The following is a 24,084-nucleotide window of genomic DNA, read 5'->3' on the forward strand; positions in this document are numbered from 1 at the left end:
CAGCTGCTGCATCGCTGTCCCCTGTCCTGCCTGGTGCTTTGGTGACAGCCCCGGTCCCTTGGTTAGGTCACGTAAAAAATATCCTGGAAGTGAGGAGTTGTGAGACTGTCTGCCCAGGCTTGCTCCTTGCATTGGCATGGTGCTGGGAGAGGGAGCATCGTGCATTGGAGCAGGGCTCGGCCATCACCGGGGTTGGGATGTCGTCACCCTCTGTCACCATTTGAAACGGTGGGGTGGGTCGTGGCTGGAGTGTTTGCTGCCTCTTCAGCAGCTTAATGAGTTGACGGAAACGGTTCTCAGCTGCATGCTCCGGGGAGGGAGAGGCACCGGTATTTTTAGCCATTCCTGCCTGGGTCGGGAATGGAGTGTACATCGTTGCGTGGGGCTGGGAGCGTGGCCATGCTGGCCTCTCTGGAGATTTCTTGGAGGCTCCTCAGGACCCCAGGGAGCTCAGCTGCCTTTCACTGCCTCAAAGTTGCTTTCTAATGGCCCTTCTGAGCTGTTCTGATCCTGGAGCACCCGCCCTGTCCTCTGCCAACACATATATCTATAATTAAAGCGTAGCTTTAATGTCTCTTATGCTAATTTCCATAAGCTGCTTGGGGTTTGGTTTGGGTAGTCCTTGCTTGGGAAATGCCAAAGGAAAAACCACAGGGTGATCTTCACCCTGCTGAGCCTGCGGGGACATCGCATCCTCCGTGTCTGCTCACCTGGGAGCTGTGACACCACCACCCGCCGGTATGTTTTTACAGAAAATAAAGCTTAGCTCCCTGGGCTGAACTTTGGGAGAGCTTTTTAGCCCCTGGAGAAGTAGGTGGATGCATGATGAAGCTGCAGCACAGCTGGGAGCTGAACTTGGTTCTGCTGAATCCAGCCTTTCCAGACCTGGGAGAGCTGAAAAATAACTACATCTTGGGCTGGCCTTATTCTTCACCTGGTTTTTGATCTCTTGCTTTGCATGCAAGGCTTGTCTCCAGGCTTTCCTCTGCAGCCAGGGCTATAAAGCTGTTGCGGTTGTTGGGCTTTTAAATGCGGCTCCAGAGTCTCCGGCTGCGAGTGAGCCGTGGGACCCACACGGGGAGGTAACAGCAGGATTCATCCCCTGGCTTTGGTCCGCCGCCACGCTCTCCCCTGCCCTGTCTCAGACTTGTTGTTGCAAACCTGGTCAGAAATAGCATCGTTTCTGTGCAGAAGCATCTACAGATGATGAAGCTGCTGGGTGCAAGGCAGCCCATAGGCATGTCCCAGGTGCTGCTGTGTGCAAGTGGAGGAGCATCCAGTGTCCTCATTCCATGCTCTCGCTGAGCGACGATATCACTATTGTGACAGTGATATCTGGGCCATCAGAGACCTTTTGTTCTGAAACCTTGATAAGAAACTGAAATGGCTTAGAAAACTGTGGAAGGATTTGAGAGGGCTCCCTGCACTGGGAGTTGGTGCTGTGTGTGCCATGGGTATGCCAGGGCTGGACTGGGTATGCCGGGGCTGGACTGGGTATGCCAGCGCTGTCCCCATCCCTGCCACAGTTGTGGTTGTGGTTCAGGAGTTGCCAGACCTCCACCGTGGGTCTGTGTTGCACAGCCCCAGTCTGTGCGATGCAAACTCTTCCGTGGGTTACAGTAGTGGCTACTGGATTTTAAGGGTGCCTGTGTTGTATTGCTTTTTTTCTGGAAAATTGCGTCACTAGCACTTCTCTGTGGCTGGAAATACCCACCTTGCAGGGAGGGGAAATGTGATGCATGAGCGTACCCTGGTCGTATCCTGGTCCCACCTGCCGTGTGTGTCCATCACTCGGCTCAGCCCCTTCTGGCCTGGGCAGACCTGTGCCAAGCCCTTTCCCGTGTCTGCCGCACCCTCCTCTCTTCTCGAGCTGATTGCATCCATAAACCAGCTCTTAAAACAAACAAATAGAAAGCCATTTAAAACAAATCTGCAAACTCCATGAAACTTGAGGGATTTCCTGAAGCAAAAGCCTGGAAAGCACCAGGGCAGAGCGGCTGGGCATAGGGCAGCCCCCAGCCCAGGCACTGCCAATGGCCCCAGCCCCTCTGCGCCTTCGGGCAGGGGCTCAGGGGAGTTTCTCCAATCACTAATTAACCTCCTGGCTAATAACCATGCCCAGGCTCAGGCTGAGCTTCCCATCCGTGAGCTCAAACCGCCACTTGCCTGCACTGAAATTGGAAACGGTCCGAAAACTTAATTGGGTGGGAGGGCTTTCGGCTCTGCGCCCCTCGCACTGGCCTCATTTAAGCTCTGCGGTGCAGGACCCCCAATCCCAGCAGCAGCTGCACCGCCTGCCCGGCTCGGCCAGGGATGCAGAGCATCGCCTCCAGGTCCCGGCTGCCCACGGTGGCACCGCCGCAAGCCAAAGCCAGTGCCGTGCTGGTTCCCACGTGCTCAGCGATTCCCGCGCATTCTCCGGGGCTCTTTGTCCAGCATCATTTTTTTTTTTAATTATTATTCTTATTCCTTTTTTTTTTTTTTCTCCCCTTGGAGAACCTCGTGACGCTTCCCTGTCCGCCAGCCGCCGCGAGGGCCTGGCGGATTGTTTTAAGAAAAAAAGCGTGTGTGGTGCGGCGAGGCGGGGGAGAGCGGTGCTTTTACCAGATGACTGCACACTTGAGCGGTTCGCCGGCGGCGTGCCTGTGCCGGCCGCCTGGCCCCGCACAATGGCCCCTCTCAGGCGGCCGCGGCCCCAGCCCTTGCATTGCCCGCGCGGCCGTGGCGCAGCCACCCAGAAGCGCCGTTGCCCCGTGGCCATGGCGCCCTGGGCTCGGAGCCACCGTCGAGCCAGGCATCGCATCGGCCGCCGGCAGCTGCTCTGCCTCATTAGGATGCACACCTGCTCCCCGCCGCCCTTTGTGTGCCGAGCAGATGCCCTGATTTATTATTATACACATTTTCTTTTTCATTTGGCCTGGATAATGCCGTCTCATTAACTCAAAATGTCTCTGAATCCTGGCAAATTCTCACACAATCCCCAACAATGAAATCAGAATTGGGTTAAAAAAAAAAAAAAAAAAAAAAAGTAGGGGAAAAAGAGAGGGGGAGCAGGGCCAGAACGCGGTCCTGCCGCCAGCGTGGCGCGGCAAAGCGCGGCAGCTCCGGGTTGGGGCTGGCTGAGGGCGGGGGGTTGCTGGCTGTGCTTCCCTGGAGGAGCCCCACGTTCTTATTTTGGGGTTTGCAGGTGAGTGCTCTGCTCTACAGCCTTGGGGCTGCAGCGTTCCCTGGCCCGGCGCACCCCAGGGGTCTGCCTGCCATGGGAGCCTTGGATGCCACGCACGAGGCTTGGGGACGCAAGGTCCTGCTAGCTTGGGTGGCGATGGGTGTGGGCACGTGGGTACCCTGAGCTCTCTGACCTGCCAAAGCACAGCGGGCACCACAGTCCCCCTGTGCCCAGGTCCATCACCTCCAGCAGTGACTGCCTTATCCCAAGCTCACGGCAACACGTGCAGCCGCCCCCAGGTTTATTTCTGCTCTCAGGGTCTCTGATAGCAGCCAGCAGCCCGGCAGCAGCTGAGTGTGGCATGTCCTGCTCTGCTGCGGTGGCATTGCCATCGCGGTGTGGGACAGCAGCGTGCTGGTGGCGTCTCACTCCTCCCGTGCCCTTCTCGCGACGGCCGCTCGGCACAGCGCGGCCAGGGTGGTGGCCTTTGGAGGTGGTGTAATGTGAGCAGAGCTGCTAGGGGACAAGACGCGTGGCACCTCGTGTTACAGACATGCTAAAAGAGAAGCCGTGCAGGAGGGTTTGCGCTGGGGAGATGCTGAAGGGCCTCATCCCTGGGATATTCTCTTGATGTCAGGTGCCCTTGGTCTCTCTGTGCACAGCTTTGCTCTGTCCTCCCTTTCCTGGGGGGCGTCTCCCCAGTCCGTGGGGTCCTTTGCCGGCCCTGCATCCTGCCCAGCCTCGCCGGGATGACTGGTGGGATTTGCCCTTGGGGCATGTCCCCATCACCTGCCCTGTTCCTGCAGCAGGCAGTTGTTCCAGCCCTGTTGGCCAACGGTGACAGATGGTTGAGCTGGTGGCCGCATCGGGGAGCCTTTTCTCAGGGCCCCCCCACAGAGGGACGCGGCAGCCGGGGCTGCTCAGCCCTCCTTGTGCAGGGTTTGGCTTTGGGGAAGATCTCAGCTGGCTGCGGGGAGCAGGAATGTGTCCCACCTGCTACCAGCCAACACCGAGCCCATGTTTGAGTGATTTCTGAGGATGGAGGAGGGTTAGAAGTTGCCCTGGTGGAGAAGGGAATCCAGCGCCGGGAGGGATGGGCAGGAGCACAGGGCTGTCCCCGTGCTGCTTGGCCCTGGGGTTTCTGTTCCCTTGGGGTCTGTAGGTGCCCTGGGTTGGGTGCAGGTTTGGGGGTGCTCCTGGCTCCTTGTGCCTTGGTTTCCTTTCCAGCGACGGGGAGGGTGGGCCCGCAAAAAGCACATTGCGATGAGAAGCAGGAGCAGGACGCCAGCGCTGGAGGCTGCGGTTTTGCAAGTCAGTGCAGGCCCCTCGATGGGGGACGCCTTTGTTCCCGGCACCTCTTTCATCTTCCTCTTCTCAGCCCAGAGCGGCCAGGGCAGAGCCTTGCAATTGTCAAACCTGACATGCCGAGATGCGGTGTGGGGCTGGGCCTGGGGAGGTGTTCCTGGAGCCGGTCCCTGGGGCGTCCGGGTGTCCCCGCGGGGCTGATCCCACTGACGGCGTGTCTCGCCCCTGCCAGGTGTAGCAATGCCTACATGGGCGAGCGGTGCCAGCTGCCCAACCCCTGCCTGAGCTCCCCCTGCAAGAACGCCGGCACCTGCACCGCGGTGGTGCACGGCAGCACTGTGGACTACACCTGCGCCTGCCGCCTGGGCTTCACCGACGAGCTCTGCCTGACGCCCCGTGACAACGTCTGCCTCAGCAACCCCTGCCGCAACGGGGGGACCTGCGACCTGCTGACGCTTAGCGAGTACAAGTGCCGCTGCCCACCGGGGTGGTCAGGTGAGCTGGTGCCGCTGCACAGTGTGGGGACGCGGTGACCTGGCCGGGGGGCATATGCTCCTGGAAAACCCCTGTGGATGGAGAAGGGTGCTGCCTGTGATTGCAGCTTCTTCCGGTGCTGGGGGAGCGATGGGGTCTGCAAACCCATGTTGGGGCTTGGGGGGGGGTCCCTGGCTGGGTGAGCTGCGAACCTCCTGCATGCGTGAGGATTTTCGGGGGGCAGAGGTGGGGGGAGTTAGTTGTGATCGCTGTGAACACAGTCCCAGAGCTGGGTCTGCACCCCAGCGCAAGGATCGCTCCCACCAAGAGCCTGAGCGGCAGTTCGCATCCTCATCCTCCCTCCCTGCCCTCCCCAGGCAAAACCTGCCAGCAGGCCGACCCCTGTGCCTCCAACCCCTGCGCCAACGGGGGCCAGTGTGTCCCCTTCGAAGCCCACTACATCTGCCGGTGCACCGCCGGCTTCCACGGGGCCAACTGCAAGCAGGACATCAACGAGTGCAACATCTCGCCGCCCGTCTGCAAGAACGGTGGGAGCTGCACCAATGAGGTGGGCACCTACCAGTGCTCCTGCAAGCCAGCATACACTGGGCAGAACTGCGAGCATCTCTACGTACCCTGCAACCCCTCGCCCTGCCAGAACGGGGGGACGTGCCGCCAGATCGGAGACACCACCTATGACTGCACATGCCTGCCAGGTAGAGGCTGCCTCCGAGGGGGGGACAGGGCCAGGGGACCCTCTTGCAGCCTCTTTGCCCTCTGTAAACAAGGAGTGCTCTATCTTTCCTTGGGTGATGGCTCTGGGGGGGGGGGGACAAAATCGAGGGGCTGTGGGCTCACTGTGCCACGGGCATTTAGGAAGACGCTGGGCAGCAATGCCCGAAGATGAGAAGGTCATCTGGGGGCTTTTTATACTCGGTGATTCACCAAAATAGCTCTTCCAAAACAACTGTTTCAGCAGAGGCCCCTGTGCGGATGCTCATATTCCAGAATAAGAGTGCCTTTTTCCGCTTTAGCTTAATCCACTTCCAGAATGGAATAATTAGCCCGGAATAGCTGTTTTGGAAAGTTTCCGAGTGTGAATGGAGTTGGGGAAGGGAGACCCTCTCCATGCTCGCTGCTGCTCCCTCCGGCAAGCGCTGGAGCAGCCCAGCCAAAGCCCAGCGGCTGGAATGAAGGGTTCTTGCAGGAGGGGGCCCGGTGGGGGCTGTCCCAGGAGCTCAGCACCTTGCAAGGGAGCTTGCACCCTGCATGCCGCAGGAAAGAAAAGCAGCTGCGAAAGGGGCCCCTGACCCCGGCAAGCCCTTTCGGTTCTGCCTGGGGCAGCAGTCTGCAGTGCGGTCGGGGCAGGGAGCGGAAGGGGCTGCGTGTTCCCCCCCCCCGGCCCCGTGACAGCTGGAGAAATGAAATAGTGGAATTTTCTGCCGGCGGGTGGCACAGCCCAGAGCCCCAGTGCAGCCCCATGGTCAGACCAGGCTGTGCTTGCCAGGGGGCAAGTGCCATTGCTCACCCGGGCCAGCTACGCCGGCCGGCTGCGGCAGACGCGGGGGGGCGAATCCACCCTCTGCCTTGGAAGGAAGCTGTGGGCAGGGCTGAGCTGCCTGAGAAGTCTCTTGTGGGGCTGCTTTGGTCTCCTCTGGTTGCCTATAGCCCCGCTGGGGCAATACAAGGGGTAGGCGGCTTCTCTGCTGTGTGCCCTGGGCAGTGCTGGGCATTACTGCGGGGAGCCCCCGCCTCCCTCCGCGGCAGCTCCTGCCCCACCGCCACTGGGGATGTGGCATTGGGGTGGGAATGGGGTCTCTCAGGTGGCACAGATGTACCCGCATCCTGCTGGCAGCCCTGCCCGGTGCTGGGGGAAGAGGCGTGATCCCCACAGGGCAGCACGAGGGATCTCGTCTTGATCTCTGACACAGGCTCAGAGGTTTGATCCCCTTCCCAAAGCTTTTGGCTGCAGTGACTCAGGAGACTCGTTAACCATCCAAAATACATAGGGCCCTGCAGGATCTCCTGCTTCCCCTCCACGCCTGCTCACCCAGGCTGGAGCAAAGCTCCTGTCTTTAGGGGCAGCAAGGCGTTGGGGCTGACCAGGCGAGCAGTGCCGGGGAAGGAAGCCGTTCCTTCTGGGATGAGCCAGTGCCGCCGGGAGCTCCCAGGGGCGATGCTCTGCGGGAGCAGCTCCAAGCCCTGGCCCAGCAGAGCAGCGTTGCCACAGGGATGGGCAGGTGGAGGGGGCAGGAGGAGCGGCGCTGGCCCTGCCCTGCCGTTCTGCTGACGAGGCACTTTCTCCGGAGCAGCCCAGGCGTCGGGCATGTCGGGGTGAGGCATGGCCCTCGGGGAGCATCCCTGCTGCAGCGGGGATCGCTACTTTTCACGCCCAGCTGCAGCTTCGTGGGCCGCTTCTAGATTTGCATGCTGCACGAGCTGGTTTGCCTCCTGTGGGGTGGTGCAGCACAGCCCCTGCTCTGGAGGGGACAGGGGGCTTGCTCGGCACCTCTGCCATCCCACGTGGCTTGGTGCAGGAGCTGCATTGGCTTGGGTGGAGGCCGGAGGGACTGGAGGCTGTTTCTCATGATAAGAGGGTGATTGATACGCTGGTATGCAGCACAGCAAACCTGAAACAATGTCCCCTTTTCATTCCCGGAGAGGCCTGGCCATACCGGGTTTCTTCAAGTTAAACTAATCTGGGCTGTTTTATCATGCCATCGCTGTAGAATGTAACCCTGAGTTTAAAGTAATTGCAGTACTAATTACTCATTCCTCATTCGGATGGTTCAAAAGGAGTTAATCCTGGTGTCTAGGACATTGCCAGTTATTGCTGTTCAGTTTCAGCCCAGCTGCTTAAAACCGAGGTGCAAATCAACATTATCTGCTTTGGACTCCTACCAGGAATCGCAAATAACTGTTGCAGCTCCTCGTGCAATGGGGCTGAGGCTGTGGGGGAGAGGAAAACACGGCCCTTCGGAGAGAGCTGCCTCATTAGGAAAACCCCCAGCTGGGACAGGGTCTGGGGTCCCACAGGGGCTGAGCCTGGGCACACGGTCCCTTCCCCGTGGAGGCGGAGGTGATGCACTGAGCTGCCCGCACAGGGGAGCAGCCCGGTTTGGGCGTGCAGGACGCCTTGGGGAGTTTGGGGAGCTGCAGGGGCACGCCGGCACCGCGGGGAGCTGCCACGGGCTGGCATTGCTGTCCCGACCCTGTGTGTCTGGGCGGGCTGGGAATCCTGACGACGGCTGGTTGGGGCTTTGGGGGTCTTCGGTAAATGCAGCACTTAACCCAAGTGGCAGCTGGAGGGGGACGGGACAGCTTGGCAGATGCTCTGAGAGGGGCCTGGGTGTTTCATTTCTGCTGCAGAGGCCGCGGGGAGAGGCCCGGGGGCAGCGTGGTTTCCGTGTGTGCCATGCTGTCGGGTGGAGGTGATAACATAAACCCCGGCAGCCGGGCTCACCGCGAGAGAGGTGGGCTGGGATTAGCGCCGCGTGGGCGGTGGTTCACCCTGCCAGGGACATGGATCCCCCTCCGGGCCAAGCGCTGCTGCTGAGGCTCTTTAGATGTGAAATTAAAAGCCGGTGATTCAGCACCGGGTGCCGCAAGCCTTCGTGGGAGCAGCCCCAGTTCATCCCAGCTTTCCGTGGAGCCGGATCCTCCACCGCCCGAGGCAAGCGTCTCCGGAGCCGGGGGCTTTGGCAGGCAAGCCCTGTGCTGGGGACGCCCCGTCTGCCCTGTGCGGAGGAAGCTGCTGCTGCTTGCCAGGCTCCGGTGATGGTGTCCTGGCAGGGAAACCTGCATGGCAGAACCAAGCCCCAGCAGACGCGGGACGGGGCTGGGGATGAAACCAGGCGGCTGGCTTCAAAGCTGGGCTGGGAGCACCTGGTGCACGCTCGGCAGCCAGTAACGAGTAACCTGCCATCGGCGGGGGGCGAGGGGCTGAGGGAGTGGCATGGCCGATCGGTGGGCTGGCATCACGGCAGATGTCTCCTCTGCACAGGGTTCACGGGCCAGAACTGTGAGGAGAACATCAATGACTGTCCAGGCAACAACTGCAAGAATGGGGGCACCTGCGTGGACGGTGTCAACACCTACAACTGCCAGTGCCCACCCGAGTGGACAGGTAACACTGCTGCTGGCGGTGAGGGTGGCACGGGACTGGGCTGGAAGGACAAATCCTGCCCCAGGGAACACTGGGGACCAGATGGGGAGAGCTGTCCTGCTTCACAGCAATGCTCGTGGAGCCTGTGGGAGCTGGGCAGCGCCAGACTCATGCGTGTGCCCTGTCCCCTGGCAGGTCAGTACTGCACCGAGGATGTGGATGAGTGCCAGCTGATGCCCAATGCCTGCCAGAATGGGGGCACCTGCCATAACAACCACGGCGGCTACAACTGCGTCTGCGTCAATGGCTGGACAGGGGAGGACTGCAGCGAGAACATCGATGACTGTGCCATGGCTGCCTGCTTCCACGGGGCCACCTGCCACGACCGGGTAGCCTCCTTCTACTGCGAGTGTCCCCACGGCCGCACAGGTGAGGCCCCATCCCATCTTGCCCCCTGCTCGCGGTGCAGGGTGGCAGCTCCCCGCATGTCCCCTGGCTCCTAGCTTAGGTCTTGGTGCGCGATGACTTGTGCGCCCATCACCCTTGACATACGCCTGCCTTTTGCCGCCCAGGTTTGCTGTGCCACCTCGATGACGCCTGCATCAGCAACCCCTGCAACGAGGGCTCCAACTGCGACACCAACCCTGTCAACGGCAAAGCCATCTGCACGTGTCCTTCGGGGTACATGGGGCCAGCCTGCAACCAGGACGTGGACGAGTGCTCGCTGGGTGAGCACCGGGGCTGAGCTGTGCGGGCAGCAGAGGAGAAGCTGGGAAGAGTGCCGGTGCCACCGGGAGCTCACATACAGCTGGGAGCATGTCCTGTGAGCCATGCTTATGTGTTGCAGGAGCCAACCCTTGTGAGCACGCGGGGAAATGCATCAACACCCAGGGGTCCTTCCAGTGTCAGTGCCTGCAGGGCTACTCAGGCCCTCGCTGTGAGATCGATGTCAATGAGTGCCTCTCCAACCCCTGCCAGAATGATGCCACCTGCCTGGATCAGATTGGGGAGTTCCAGTGCATCTGCATGCCTGGTGGGTGGGCAGGGCAGCCTTGCGGACCCCTGCCCCGGTGCTGGGTGCGGGTGGTGGGAGGGACCTGGGTGCCCCTGAGCTTCAGCTCAGTGTTGGTTTGGGTGAGGAGCTGCGGGAGGCACGTGTTCGTGGAGACAGCACCAAAAAGAAAGAGCTCGGTAGAGGTGGCGCAGTCTCCCGCAGCAGTGTGGGGACAGGAGGTGAGAGTTGGGGACCATCAGCACTGCTCTGGGCTCCTCCTTTTGCTGAACTTGCTGGCTTGGATCAAGCCAAGGCCAGGGGGATCTGGAGTGGACAATCATGGAGCAGGTTGTGCATCAAGTCCCACCACCTGTAGCACAGCTCCTGAGCTGCCTTTGTAAAGACGGGGAGACCAAAGGTGCCCTGATGTAACCTGCCCATCCTGCGCGTTGTGCCGTCCCCGTGCCATGGTGTTGATGGTGTGCCGGGTCTCCCCGCAGGTTACGAGGGGGTTTACTGTGAGATCAACACAGATGAGTGTGCCAGCAGCCCCTGCCTGCACAACGGCAACTGCCTTGACAAGATCAACGAGTTCCACTGCGAGTGCCCCACTGGTACGTGGCATCCATCCCGCTGCCATCACGGCGGAGTCAAAGCCGTGGTGCAGCGCAGCTCGAGCTGGGAAGGAGCCGAAAATAGGATCCTTGAATTTAGAGCCTCTTGAAAGGGGGAGAGGGAGCTGAGCACTTCTTGGGAATTTTGATGGGGGGGTTCCCCCATGGCGGTGAGGGGCTGAGCCCCTTGCCGTGCAGGCGATGCTGCTCCAGGTCCGGCCCATGGGAGAGGGGAAGGAGGATTAAACCCCATGGCTTTGCACTTGAAAAGGCCCCTCTTTGGGAAGGAGGACTGGGGGCCGGGGGGGGCCGCACCAGCAGCTTTGAATGTGGTGTCAAAGTCACGGGGTGGAGCGGAGAATGGGGAGACGGTTAATCTGTGAAAGGAGGTTTTGAAGTTCAGAGACTTTGCTCCTCTAGAGATGTAAATAAGATGCTCTCAATGGTGGGTCGCAGCCCCGCATTCAGGGCCCCCAGCAGCCGTCCCCATGGAAACCCGGCGCCCCGGCCGGGACATGGGGGGCCGGCGGGATCTGCCTGGCGGCGGGGGGAGGCTGGCGGGTCCGGCCACTGCACGGGGAGGTGACCTCTCCCTCCATTCCAGGCTTCAACGGGCACCTCTGCCAGTTCGACATCGATGAGTGCGCCAGCACCCCCTGCAAGAACGGTGCCAAGTGCGTGGATGGCCCCAACACCTACAGCTGCGAGTGCACCGAAGGTGAGGGGTCCCGGTGTCCCTGGGGGGCTCCAGGGGTCCCGCGCTGCTGGGCAGGAACAAGCCACCTTCTACCCGGTGATGTGCCGTAAAACCCCGTTGCCAAATTATGAAGTGCCCACCTCCCCAAGCACCTGCCATGGCGGGTGTCCCCAAACCCCCCTGGCAGTGGGGTCAGTCCCCACTAGTGGGACTCCGTGGGGCAGGACTGTCCCTTTCCCTGGTGTCACCCTGCTGCCCGCTGGAGCCCCGTGCTCCCGAGGTGTGGCCCTGCAGCAGCCGTCCCGCCGTGCTCCCCGCCTCGGCGGCGGGCGGCAGCAAGGGGTAAGGCAGGAAGGAAGGAATAAAGCTGCCTCTATGAGGGCGCAAGGTGCAGGGCTGCGGGGGCTCGCCGACCGAAACCCAAGGAGCAGTTGCACAAAATGATGACTTGAGCCCTGGTGGCAAACAGTGGCTCTTTTGTGGAGCAGCTCCCGCCAGAAATCTTCCAGCTGAATGGCCTCTAATTAGTGTCTTGCTAATGCCAAGCCCCGATGAAAAGCTGCTATGTGGGCTTGGCGGGGTCTAGTCAAAGCTGTACTTTGTCCTCGGCTCTCCACCCCCAAACCCGGCGGGGAGGGAGCCGGCCAGGAGAATAGGATCTGCCGGGGGGGTTATTATTCGGGGGTGCCTGCGGCTGGCCCCCCCACGCGCTCCGGGACAAGCCGCAGGCAAACGCGGGGCCCCACTCCTGAGCTGAGGCGGCTTAATGCCGGTCATTGTGCGCCCCGGGACAAAGCCGTGAGCCGGGGTCTGACCAGCTCTGCTGCTGCACGCCAGGGTGCTCCCCCCCGCCTGCGCCCCGCTCCTGGGGGTCCTGGGTCGTGCGGCAGGGCAGGTGGGCACGTCGAGCCACCCCGGTGTGCTGCCTCATACCTGGCCAGGGTGGGAAGGAGCGTCCTCCACCCTGACCCTGCATACCCCGTCCTGACCCCGTGCCCCCCATCCTGACCCCGTGTCTCTCCCGCTGGTGGCAGGTTTCTCGGGTGCTCATTGCGAGATCGATATCGATGAGTGCAACCCAGACCCATGCCACTACGGGACCTGCAAGGACAGCATCGCCACCTTCACCTGCCTCTGCCAGCCCGGCTACACGGGCCATCGCTGCGACATCAACATCAATGAGTGCCAGAGCCAGCCCTGCAAAAATGGGGGGACCTGCCAGGACAGGAACAATGCCTACAACTGCCTCTGCCTCAAAGGGACCACAGGTGAGTGGGAGAGACCCTCCAGGGGCTCCGTGCAGGTTGGCCATGCCGACACAGCACCCCGCTCCCAGCCCCATCCCGGGGCGAGTTGGCCCTGGGCCGCCACCAGCAGCAGCACCCTCGGCTTAGGGTGAGTTGTCCCAGTTTGGTGCCTGGCTCTCATGGGAGCCATGCCCCAGCCAGGAGCCAGGGAGCTGCTTGTAGCAGCAGTTGGTGCCGGCGGGCTTCATTTTGCCTTGTCACCGGGGTTGGGGACCCCCTAATGGCACCACTCTCCTCACCAGGGCCCAACTGCGAGATCAACCTGGATGACTGCGCCAGCAGCCCCTGCGACTATGGCAAGTGCATCGACAAGATCAACGGCTATGAGTGCACCTGCGAGCCGGGGTACACAGGTGAGAGCAGGGCATGACAGCCACTGTGGCACCCTGGGGACATGATCTGGATCCAGCCTTGTGCCATGGAGCCCTGGGATGTCCCCTGTGCCAGTGCTGGGATGCCTGCAGCTTGTGGTACCCCACGCAGCCAGGGCGAAGGTGCAGCCAGGAGGGGAGGTGCTGCCGTCCCACTTGCCGGAGGTTTTGCACCCTCCAGCAGTCCTGCTTGTTCAGGAGGGTGACCCTGGCTCAGGCCGAAATCAAAGGGGTGTCTGGTGCCGCGAATTTGACTCCTGCTGCGCCCACTCCCATGGGTATCAGGTTGCTGCCTTTCCAACTGGTTTGTTTGATTGCTGCTGGAAACGGCAGAGGGCTTTGATGGGAGCAGCCCCTGCCTCTCCCCACTCACATGGCCCCCCGTCCTCCTGCCTGCCGGGAGCTGCAATAAAGCCTGGCTTTGTCAGCCGCGGCAGGTAGGGTTACAGGCTGAAACCTGCTCCCTTCGTTATTCCCTCCTGGACCAAACGAGCCCAGGACATGGCCTCTTCCCAGTCGTGTTTAATTAAGCCAGGTGGGCGATGCAGGGGTGTGAAGTCACCCTACCTGGAGGGCAGCCCGCTCCTGCATGGCTGGCACACGTGTGCCTGGAGATTAGAGCCTCGGGCATCCATTCCCCAGGTGGCTGGAGGGGGACCTGCCCTGTGGGTGCCCCCCAGGAAGCGGTGCGCACCCACCGTGCCATGCATCCTATGGGATAACGTTACCTCACACACCCCTTTCCCAGGGCGCATGTGCAACATCAACATTGACGAATGCTCCAGCAACCCCTGCCACAACGGGGGCACATGCAAGGATGGCATCAACGGATTCACCTGCCTCTGCCCCGAGGGCTTCCATGACCCCAAGTGCCTGTCAGAAGTGAATGAGTGCAACAGCAACCCCTGCATCCATGGGAAATGCCACGATGGGCTGAACGGGTAGGCTGGACAGTGTGGGTGCTGCTGTGGGGCTGCTGGGACCAGAGGGCTACCCAGCAGAGTTGGGGTTAGAGGCAAGGGCGAGCAGCAGTCCCCTGTGCCAGTACTTGTCCGTGCTCTGTGCTAGTGCCGGGGATGTTTCCCTGCAGGGGTACAATTAAGAGCTGGGGTTTGCTGGGTAGATGATGGCTGGTATAGCCAGGAGGGCCAGGTCAGAACAGATCCTGGGCTTTATGCCCCAATTTTTCCCCAAAGCTACAGGTGCGACTGTGACCCAGGCTGGAGTGGGACAAACTGCGACATTAACAATAACGAGTGCGAATCCAATCCCTGCATGAACGGTGGCACCTGCAAGGACATGACCAGTGGCTACATCTGCACCTGCAGAGAGGGCTTCAGTGGTAAGGGTGCAGCCAGGGCCACTGCCCCGTCCGCCCCACGCTGGGGCCTGGGTGGGAGCTGTGGGTGGGCGTCCCCATGACATTAGATGGGCTGGAGGCTTCGTTGCGAGGATGCTGGAGACTCCAGATCCGGTTGGGAGATGTGGCAGTGCAGCCAGCCTGGGGACCTTCAGCAGGGGTTTGGGCACCCATGGCTGGAGCTGAGAGCAAGAGGCTCTTCCAGGGCGATGGGTGGGCCATTGCCATTTGGCCAGTGCCAAAGACAACCACATCCCCACTGTACCCTCATCTCCCTGCCACCAGCACAGCTCCATCACAGCCACTTTTATCTATTTTTCTTAACACAGGACCCAACTGCCAGACCAATATCAACGAATGTGCTTCCAACCCCTGCCTGAACCAGGGCACATGCATCGATGACGTTGCCGGCTACACCTGCAACTGCCTCCTGCCCTACACAGGTGAGGGGGAGCTCCCTGTGCCCCCCAGGCCCTCACCGGGGCTCTGCAGGGCTGCTGCTTTGAGTGTGGCAGCAAATCGGTCCCTCTGTACGTGAGAGGAGCTGGCACCAAGCACGGAGGCTTCCCTCGCGCTGCCCTGCCATGGGGCTGCCCATGGCCGCGGCTCCACCTCCCCATGCCGCCGCGCAGCTGGAGGAAATTCAGAGGAGCTTTCGGAAGCAGCCAGCTAGAGCTTCCTCCCTCCTCCTCCTCCTCCTGGAGGGCACTGCGGTGGTGGCTTGGCCACAGCCTGCACCCAGGGCAGCAGCACCAGGTGGCCGCCCCATTCACACCCCACCGCCCTGGGGGGTCAGTGCTGCCGGTGGCCCAGTTCTCCTGCCATGATGCTCACGCTGGAAAAAGGGAGCCGAGGCCGAGGGGCTGGGGGATTCTGCTGAGACAATTCCTGTTTGCCGGCCTCCCTCTTCCGCTCTTGCAGAGCGGCAGCGGGTGCACAATTGCAGGAAGCCGTGAGCTGTTTCCTGCCCTCGGCAGTGGCCATAGAAACCCCTGGGGGGACCAGGACAGGGCAGGCGGGGAGGGGAAGGCTCTGGAAAATAGCAAAGGGGCCAGTTCGGGAGATACTGGCTGACAGAGAAGATAAGGGTTCGGAGGTAACATGTGCCTTGGCTGGATGTAAACAGGAAAAACGGCTGAGGGGGTTGGTGAGGGGGAGCACAAGGGGGGGAAGGACACCCCGAGCAGCGCTTCCCTGCCAAAGGAAGTGTGCAGCACTTTAACGCAGCCCAGATTGCCAGGGTATAAAGGATTCATGGGGGGCCTGGGGGTCACAGGGGACCAGGGATGGAAAAGATGAGACAGCCTCAGCTGCACTGCCCTGGGCTGGTGGGGAAGCCTAGAGCCTGTCCCAGGGCTGGCAGTGGCCCAAGGCAGGGGATGGGGTAGCGGGGTCTTGGGCCACCCATCATTTCGGGGCAGGTGTCAGTGGGTGCTTGTGCCTCTGCAGGAGCCACCTGTGAGGATGTGCTCGCCCCCTGCGCTGGCGCCCCCTGCAAGAATGGTGGCGAGTGCCGGGAGTCAGAAGACTACAAAAGCTTCTCCTGCAGTTGCCCCTCGGGCTGGCAAGGTAGGGACATGGCCCATCTGGAGGTTCAGCACACCCTGCTCTCCTCAGCTGCTCAGGGGGTGAGAGAGGGGAGGGATCATGGCCAGGGAGCAGTGGGCAGGTGGCTGCCTGCGTGCCCTGCCAAACAGGAGCAGCCCTGCACGGTGCCCAGCCTCGAGGGGGGTCCTGACCTGCCCCACGGCTCAGCTAGGTGGATGGGAGCAGCCATCACCTGTACCCCTTGGTGAGGGTGGTTTGCTCCAAGGGCTCCCACCCTGGTACAAGCAGTGCCCAAGGCATCATCGTCATCCTTGGGGCTTTTGCCAGCACCTGCAGCCCACGTGGTCTCTGTCCCACAGGTCAGACCTGCGAGATCGACATCAATGAGTGTGTGAAGAGCCCCTGCCGCAATGGGGCCACGTGCCAGAACACCAATGGGAGCTACCGCTGCGCCTGCAGAACCGGCTTCACTGGCCGCAACTGTGACACTGACATCGATGACTGCAAGCCCAGTAAGAGCAGGGGCTGCCCCGGCCACCGCCTGCACTCAGCCTGGCCCCTAGCAGTCAGCTTCACTGCCCTTCCTGGGGCTGGAACCCTCCTCCCCGTGCACGGGCGAGCCCCAGCCACTGCTTTGGCCGGGGCCATGCTGCCAGCCCTGCTCGGGCTTTTGGGCCACTTCAAACACATCCCGGTAGAGCTGCGTCAGTCCAAAGCCAGATGGGAGCTGGCAGGAAGGAGGCTGGAGGGGGGAGAGTGACGTGCAGGCAGTGAGCAAGTGTGTCCCTTGTGTCCAATGCTCTGGTGGGGCTGGCCCGGCTCCTGCCTGGTCCGTGGGCTCTGTCCTATCCCTCTGCGTGGCCAGGGGACATGTGGAGGGGCAGTGCTGTGGGACAGGTCCCAGGCAGGGCTGCTGCACCCGTTGCATCTTCACATGCACGTCCCTCCTCTCCAGATCCATGCCACAATGGTGGCTCCTGCTCCGATGGAGTTGGCACTTTCTTCTGTGAGTGCCTGGCTGGTTTTCGTGGGCCCAAGTGTGAGGAGGACATCAACGAGTGTGCCAGCAACCCCTGCAAGAACGGTGCCAACTGCACCGACTGTGTCAATAGCTACACCTGCACCTGCCCCTCCGGCTTCAGCGGCATCCACTGCGAGAACAACACGCCTGACTGCACGGAGAGGTACAGCCCAGTGCAGCTCCTGCCATGGGCATAACCTGCGTTGGGGCTGGAGCAAGGCGCTGCGGACCCCACGCTGCCCCATAGCTCTGGGCTCGTTTGTGGGGGCTTTGGCGTGGTGCATGACCAGTGGTGACTCACTGGGATGTGACCTCTTGTGTTCCCAGCTCCTGTTTCAACGGTGGGACCTGTGTGGATGGCATCAACACCTTCACCTGTGTCTGTCTGCCTGGCTTCACGGGCAGCTACTGCGAGCATGACATCAACGAGTGTGACTCCAAGCCATGCCTGAACGGGGGCACGTGTCAGGACAGCTACGGGACATACAAGTGCACTTGTCCCCAGGGATACACTGGGCTCAACTGCCAGGTAGAGAAGCCTTGGGCTGTCAGCCACGTGCCCCAGTCTGTGCATGCTGGCTGTGGAGATTTGGGGGGTCACTCCAATTTCCACTCCTGCAGAAGCCCTGCTGGGTCCCGACCCCCATCTCTTGCTCTGCTCTCCCCAGAACCTGGTGCGCTGGTGTGAGTCCTCTCCCTGCAAAAACGGAGGCAAGTGCTGGCAGACCAACAACCTGTACCGCTGCGAGTGCAACAGCGGATGGACAGGGGTCTACTGCGATGTCCCCAGTGTCTCCTGCGAGGTGGCTGCTAAGCAGCAAGGTAAGTCCCCGCCATGTGTATGGCCCTGCAGGGCCAGGGTGGGGTCCGCACATGCCCCCTGTGCTGGGCTCTGAGCAGGGTCATGCTGAGTTCTCTTGGTGGGGATCTTTGGCATAACCAGCACAATCTCAAGGATTGCTGTGATGTGCACCCCCCGAGGCTGCGGTCCCAGCTGTGATCCCCAGTGGGACGTGCGGCAGCCGGGACATGGCCCTGCGGCGCGTGGATGTCACCAAGGTCCCCGTGTCTCACTGTGCTCTCCCTGGCAGGTATCGATGTAGCACATCTCTGCAGGAATTCAGGGCTCTGTGTGGACACTGGCAACACTCACTTCTGTCGCTGCCAGGCCGGCTACACTGGCAGCTACTGCGAGGAGCAGGTGGACGAGTGCTCCCCCAACCCCTGTCAGAACGGAGCCACCTGCACAGACTACCTGGGAGGCTATTCCTGTGAGGTGGGTGCTGCGGAGGGCAGGGATGCACAGTTACTGCCTTCCTGCTGCCAGGGAGCTGCCCCAGCTGCAGGCTGGCTCAGTGCTCCTTGCCTGAGTTGAAGGCTGGGGTGCTGGCTGTGCTTCTGCAGCCACATGGGAATTGAGTGAACCTCTCTGACAGTTCCCCTCTTCCCTTTTTTTAGTGTGTGGCTGGTTATCATGGAGTTAACTGCTCAGAGGAGATCAATGAGTGCTTGTCCCACCCATGCCAGAATGGAGGAACCTGCATTGATCTCATCAATACCTACAAATGCTCCTGCCCCAGAGGAACTCAAGGTAAATTAATTCCCCAGGCTGGGGCATTAGCGGGCTGAGTGCAGATATCCTCGCTATCTGCTCATTAGCTGCTTGGGCTAGCAGAAGCAAATGCAAGGGTAGAGGTTTGTGTTTGCTTGCGAGCTTAGCCATCAAGGCCATGCAACCTTGGATGCGAGCTGCGTGGTGCTGCGCAGTGCTGCACGGTGCTGCGTGCCTCCTGCCAGAGCGGCGGCTCAGACTGCCATTGAATTGGTCAGGCTCAGCCCCTTCGCAGGGAAGGTTCACACAAGGGACCACCAAGCACCCCGATACTGTTTGATGAGCTGTGTGGGTTGTTCCCCCGTTTCTCTAGGGGTGCACTGTGAGATCAATGTGGATGACTGCAGCCCTTTCTTTGATCCTGTCACCCTGGGGCCCAAGTGCTTTAACAATGGCAAGTGCACGGATCGGGTAGGTGGCTACAGCTGCATCTGCCCCCCTGGCTTTGTAGGGGAGCGCTGCGAGGGAGACGTCAACGAGTGCCTGTCCAACCCCTGCGACGCCCGCGGCACCCAGAACTGCGTGCAGCGGGTCAATGACTACAAATGCGAGTGCCGACCTGGCTATGCAGGTGAGCGCTGCACCCCCTGCCACTCTCAGCACGCAGCCCTGCACCCCCCAGCCACCCCAAGTATCTCGCACGCCTTCCTCTGCTCCTCACGCGCTCCTCTTCCTCGGCAGGCCGTCGCTGTGACACCGTGGTGGATGGATGTAAAGGCAAACCCTGCAGAAACGGTGGAACGTGCGCAGTTGCCAGCAACACTGGCCGTGGCTTCATCTGCAAATGCCCCCCGGTAGGTACCTGCTCCTCTCCTGCTCTGAACGTGGGATGTTGCACATCAGCCCCTTGCGCAGAGGTGCAGTCAAGGGGCCCGTTTCGCCCCTGAGGCTGCCCTGGCTGGGATAGCTGGGGGTAAGTGCAGAGGGGAAGATGCTTTGCTGTGGGTGTTCACCGGAGGGAGGTGTATCCATCTATGCATACCCTCCTCACTTGCGAGGAGGCGGGGTTAGGGTCAGGGAGAAGGAGGTGGCGCAGCCAGTATGATACATGGCTCTGTAGGACAGACTCTTGTCGGGCTGACCATTATTTGCGCCACATAAAGGTGGAGCCAGGCAGCTATGGAGAACAGCTCACTTCAATTTTAGGGAGACGCTCTAAAGGGGTTTACATTCTAGATGATTCTTGCCCATCACTAGTTTCAGAGGACGTGCCAGAGCCATTGCCTGATTGATTCACTGGGTCTGTGCCGCGTTTCCCAGAACACACACGTGTGTTAGGCTGCTCGTAGGACAGCGTCAGTGATTTCTGACTCCCTCCTTGCTGTCACCTCCCCAGGGATTCGTGGGTGCCACCTGTGAGAACGACTCCCGCACCTGTGGGAACCTGCACTGCCTGAATGGTGGCACCTGCATCTCCATCCACAAGAGCTCCAAGTGCATGTGCATGCCAGCCTTCACGGGTCCCGAGTGCCAGTACCCGGCCAGCAGCCCCTGCACATCCAACCCCTGCTACAATGGGGGCACCTGCGAGTTCTTCAGTGATGCCTCCCCCTACTACCGGTGCAACTGCCCTGCCAACTTCAACGGCCTCAACTGCCACATCCTGGACTTCGATTTCCAAGGTGGGATTGGGCAGGATATCATCCCACCCAAAATTGAGGAGAAGTGCGAGATTGCAGTTTGCGCAGGGTATGCTGGCAACAAGATCTGCGATGGGAAATGCAACAACCATGCCTGCGGCTGGGACGGGGGCGACTGCTCCCTCAATTTTAACGACCCCTGGAAGAACTGCTCCCAGTCTCTGCAGTGCTGGAAGTACTTCAACGATGGCAAGTGCGACTCTCAGTGCAATAACGCTGGCTGCCTGTACGATGGATTTGACTGCCAGAAATACGAAGGGCAGTGCAAGTAAGTGACTTGCTCATTGACACTCTTGTTTTAAAGCCATGAGCTCTGTGCTGATCGTTGGGGTGTTTCCTGGTTGCATCTGCTAAAGCTCCTAGGTGCAGACCTGTTGTTCACTCTCTACATTCTGTTCTGCTGCCTATGGGGCTGCAGCTCAAGCAACCCCACTTCCCAGTGGTCTTACTGAATTTATAAACATTTGAGAGCTTTCTGGGTTTGGTTCATTCCAGATGTCTTCCCTGTCCTTGCCCGTATCATGCCACAGAAGTGAATTCTCCAATTCCCAGTAGTAAAACAGTGAGTTTCAGCATAGGGAAACCCCAGATGGAAGAGCAGCCAGAAAACATGATGATGTTAACATCCAGGCATTTACCGAACATTGCCTTTGGCAACAGCAGCAACTTGAATCCCAGATTCCTGGACCAGCTCTCAGTAATTATTCTGTGTCCCCATGTCTTCTCTGAGTCACAGTAATTTGTCCCTTTTCCTGGCATCTGTATTCCAACTTATAATTTAACAGTGCCTATCTTTCACCTGCAGAGGTGAATGCTTCAACAGCGCTGTGTGAAACAGTTGCCTTCTGTGTAAACTGGCTTAATGTCTATCAGGATGAAGAATATTTATACAAAAGAGAGGTCCTTGTGGACCACCACTTATTTTCTCAGCAGACAGGTAATGCACACAGTACTTAGTCTAATTCTTTCCTCTGCCTTTCTTTGCCTTCTGCCCAGCCCTCTGTATGATCAGTACTGCAAAGATCACTTCTCAGATGGTCACTGTGACCAGGGCTGCAATAACTTTGAGTGCGAATGGGATGGGCTGGACTGCGCAAACAACATGCCAGAGAAGCTTGCAGATGGCACGCTGGTGGTGGTGGTCCTGATCACTCCTGAGAACCTGAAGAACAACTCTTTCAACTTCCTGCGGGAGCTGAGCCGCGTGCTGCACACCAACGTGGTCTTCAAGAAGAACCCTAAGGGAGAGTATATGATCTTTCCATACTATGGCAATGAGGAGGAGCTGAAGAAGCACTACATCAAGAGGTCAACAGAGGACTGGTCAGATATGTCTAGTGCCATCATCAACAAAGTAAAGAGCAGCATCTACTCCAGGGCTGGCAGAAGGCAGAAGAGAGAGCTCGATCAGATGGACATCAGAGGGTAAGAGGGACCGATGGGTTCCTTTTTTACTGAGCAGCATTTGTTTTCTGTGTTGATAATAGTAACACGCAATAAAGGGAAGGATGTAGGCCAGATAATTGTATTTAGATGTTGCTTTCTGTGTGAATAGAAACCGGATTTTGCTCTCATGTGGGAAAGTCGAGTGATCGCTCAGGAATCCCTGATACAATGCTGCACCGACTCTCACGATTGAAGGAGTCCTGTGTATTGTTGGGAGCCAGGGCTGGGCTGGGTGGGACCTGGAAGCAGAGGTTGGCCTGACTGACTGTCTGACTTCAGGAAGTCATTAAGTTAAGCCTCAGTTTCTCCCTGGGAAATGCTTTCTAGAGCTTTGTTGTAAAACTCAATTACTGCAAACTGTGCGTGGAGATCTTTGATATAAACATACAGATCTAACCTTCTCCCTCTCTGTGGGCTCAATCAAAAGCCACCAAAAGGAAAGGAGTTAGAGCAGCAAAACTGATGTGAAAAGATCTGAAGGCTCCCAAACAGCATTATTTAAGATACTGTAGAGTTTGGGTGATTTTAAAACATTGTGAAGGAGAGACTCCCTTCCATTCCTGTAGATGGGGAGTTAGATTTCACAGCATTCATCGAGGCAAATCCAATAGACCATGAGGGTGAGCTGCAGGGCTTGGGCCACAGGGAAGCGAGGAGATGGGTTCCCCACTTTCTAATTCCCACTGATGGGGGGCTTAAAGAGGGAAGGGAGACAGGGCTCGACTGTCTTCGTGGTGTGGTCATTGGTCCACACAGATCCATCGTCTCATTGACTCTTCTCTCGCACAGATCCATCGTCTACTTGGAAATTGATAACCGCCAGTGCATCCAGTCGTCTTCACAGTGCTTCCAGAGTGCAACTGATGTGGCGGCGTTCCTGGGTGCCTTGGCCTCCCTTGGCAACCTGAACATACCCTACAAAATAGAAGCCGTTAAAAGTAAGTATGGTTGGTCAGCTGGGGAGGAGACAGCCAAAACTTCTCAGCTTTATCCATGTTTAGTTATCTGTCAGCTGGCTGCATTTGAGCACAGTCTGTTTTTTATAACCTTGCATCTTTTTTTGGTTCTTTAAGTCTGTTCTTAAAAAAAAAAACAACAAAAAGCAAAACAGTTTTATTATTTTTGCTTATTTCAGTTTTATTTCAAAATCATTATCACTATAAAAGTTATTAAAAAAAAAAAAAAAGAAAAGAAAAAGAAAACCCAACCAGCTCCAATCAATCAGTGACATGCAAGGAGTTGAAGTTTGTATCTTCAAAATCCCCCCTAAATCCTTTTGTCTTAACAGCTCAATGCAAGCGCAATGATTTGAAGTTTGTTAATCCTTTTCCTTAAAGGAGAAAAAAGTGAAGCTGTCTCCTGATGCAGGCTGGCTTGTGCAGCCGAGAATTTGCCGATAGTTTGCAATTCTGATTAATAGCGTATAAAATGACCTTATTTTGGGGGGGCTGATTTAGATCAGACTTAGGTACCTCTATTAACTAATTTTGCTTCATTTCCACTCTGTCACTGGTTTGCTATGCAGCTTAATGTCTCAGCATCTCTTTGTGCCCCACTGTTTTGTAGGTGAAACAGCTGAGCCCACGAAGAACTCCCAGCTGTATCCTATGTACGTGGTGGTGGCTGCGCTGGTCTTGCTTGCTTTCATTGGATTGGGAGTACTGGTGTCTCGTAAGCGGCGCAGGGAGCATGGGCAGCTTTGGTTCCCAGAAGGCTTCAAAGTGACAGAGTCGAGCAAGAAGAAGCGACGAGAACCACTTGGGGAGGATTCTGTTGGACTGAAGTGAGTAATTTGCTTGCTAACCCATTAAACACAGTGCAGCAGGGCTGCTCGGGGCTCTTCTGCAAGAGCCCATCGGAGTTCTGTTCTCCAGTGCATCGTACTGGTGTAGTGGGGAGGAGAAAAATGAGGTTTCTTAAAGTTCTGCATGGGGAAAACAGTGTTCCCATCTGGAGGAGGTTTTTAAATGCTTCGTGATCCGTTTGCATTTGGTAAAAAATGAAAGGCAACCTGAGGGGAACCTCCTGGAAATTTCCTGGTTGATTCTTCTTTCAGTTTGTGCGTGTAGATAAACACAGTCCATCACAGACTAGTTCCTGCAGAGGAGCTGATTTTTTGCTTTGTTTTTAAAGACCCCTCAAAAATGCTTCAGACGGTACGCTGATGGATGACAACCAAAATGAGTGGGGTGATGAGGAGACCTTGGACACCAAGAAGTTCAGGGTAAGCTCACTGCCGCATTCTCTTTCTGTGCTGCAAGTCCTCACTCGCTGGGTTTTGTCACAGAAGGAGCTGAGCGCTGTCGAAGGCAGCAGAGCAGCAGAGGGACCCTCGGAGGCCCGGTCTGCGCTACACATTGCTGCTGCTGCTGGCTCCTTTGCAAACCTGCGTGTGACAAACACACCTTTGAGACTTGCAGAGCT

At 58.7% G+C, this 24,084-nt stretch overlaps 1 protein-coding gene across 4 annotated transcripts in view; it reads left to right on the top strand.

The window, feature by feature from the left end:
• Positions 1–24,084, top strand: part of NOTCH1 (notch receptor 1) — a 43,080-nt gene that overhangs the window by 14,957 nt on the left and 4,039 nt on the right. For 2 of the 4 annotated variants that reach the window (XM_080401939.1, XM_080401940.1), the window contains exons 3-29: positions 4,704–4,966; positions 5,323–5,661; positions 8,949–9,071; positions 9,246–9,479; positions 9,623–9,778; positions 9,898–10,083; positions 10,545–10,658; positions 11,263–11,376; positions 12,390–12,623; positions 12,905–13,015; positions 13,782–13,974; positions 14,230–14,375; positions 14,723–14,836; positions 15,843–15,962; positions 16,301–16,453; positions 16,897–17,125; positions 17,290–17,491; positions 17,631–17,784; positions 18,054–18,238; positions 18,421–18,553; positions 18,888–19,145; positions 19,256–19,368; positions 19,911–20,482; positions 21,211–21,639; positions 22,450–22,598; positions 23,227–23,443; positions 23,794–23,884. In XM_080401939.1, the coding sequence (XP_080258065.1) occupies positions 4,704–4,966; positions 5,323–5,661; positions 8,949–9,071; positions 9,246–9,479; positions 9,623–9,778; positions 9,898–10,083; positions 10,545–10,658; positions 11,263–11,376; positions 12,390–12,623; positions 12,905–13,015; positions 13,782–13,974; positions 14,230–14,375; positions 14,723–14,836; positions 15,843–15,962; positions 16,301–16,453; positions 16,897–17,125; positions 17,290–17,491; positions 17,631–17,784; positions 18,054–18,238; positions 18,421–18,553; positions 18,888–19,145; positions 19,256–19,368; positions 19,911–20,482; positions 21,211–21,639; positions 22,450–22,598; positions 23,227–23,443; positions 23,794–23,884 (5,332 nt within the window). The remainder of the gene's footprint in view (positions 1–4,703; positions 4,967–5,322; positions 5,662–8,948; positions 9,072–9,245; positions 9,480–9,622; positions 9,779–9,897; positions 10,084–10,544; positions 10,659–11,262; positions 11,377–12,389; positions 12,624–12,904; positions 13,016–13,781; positions 13,975–14,229; positions 14,376–14,722; positions 14,837–15,842; positions 15,963–16,300; positions 16,454–16,896; positions 17,126–17,289; positions 17,492–17,630; positions 17,785–18,053; positions 18,239–18,420; positions 18,554–18,887; positions 19,146–19,255; positions 19,369–19,910; positions 20,483–21,210; positions 21,640–22,449; positions 22,599–23,226; positions 23,444–23,793; positions 23,885–24,084) is intronic. The other 2 variants (XM_080401941.1, XM_080401942.1) reach the window with 1 other exon arrangement.

Source organism: Falco punctatus, assembly GCF_963210335.1.
Source record: "Falco punctatus genome assembly, chromosome: 9".
NCBI classification, from domain to species: Eukaryota; Metazoa; Chordata; class Aves; order Falconiformes; family Falconidae; genus Falco; species Falco punctatus.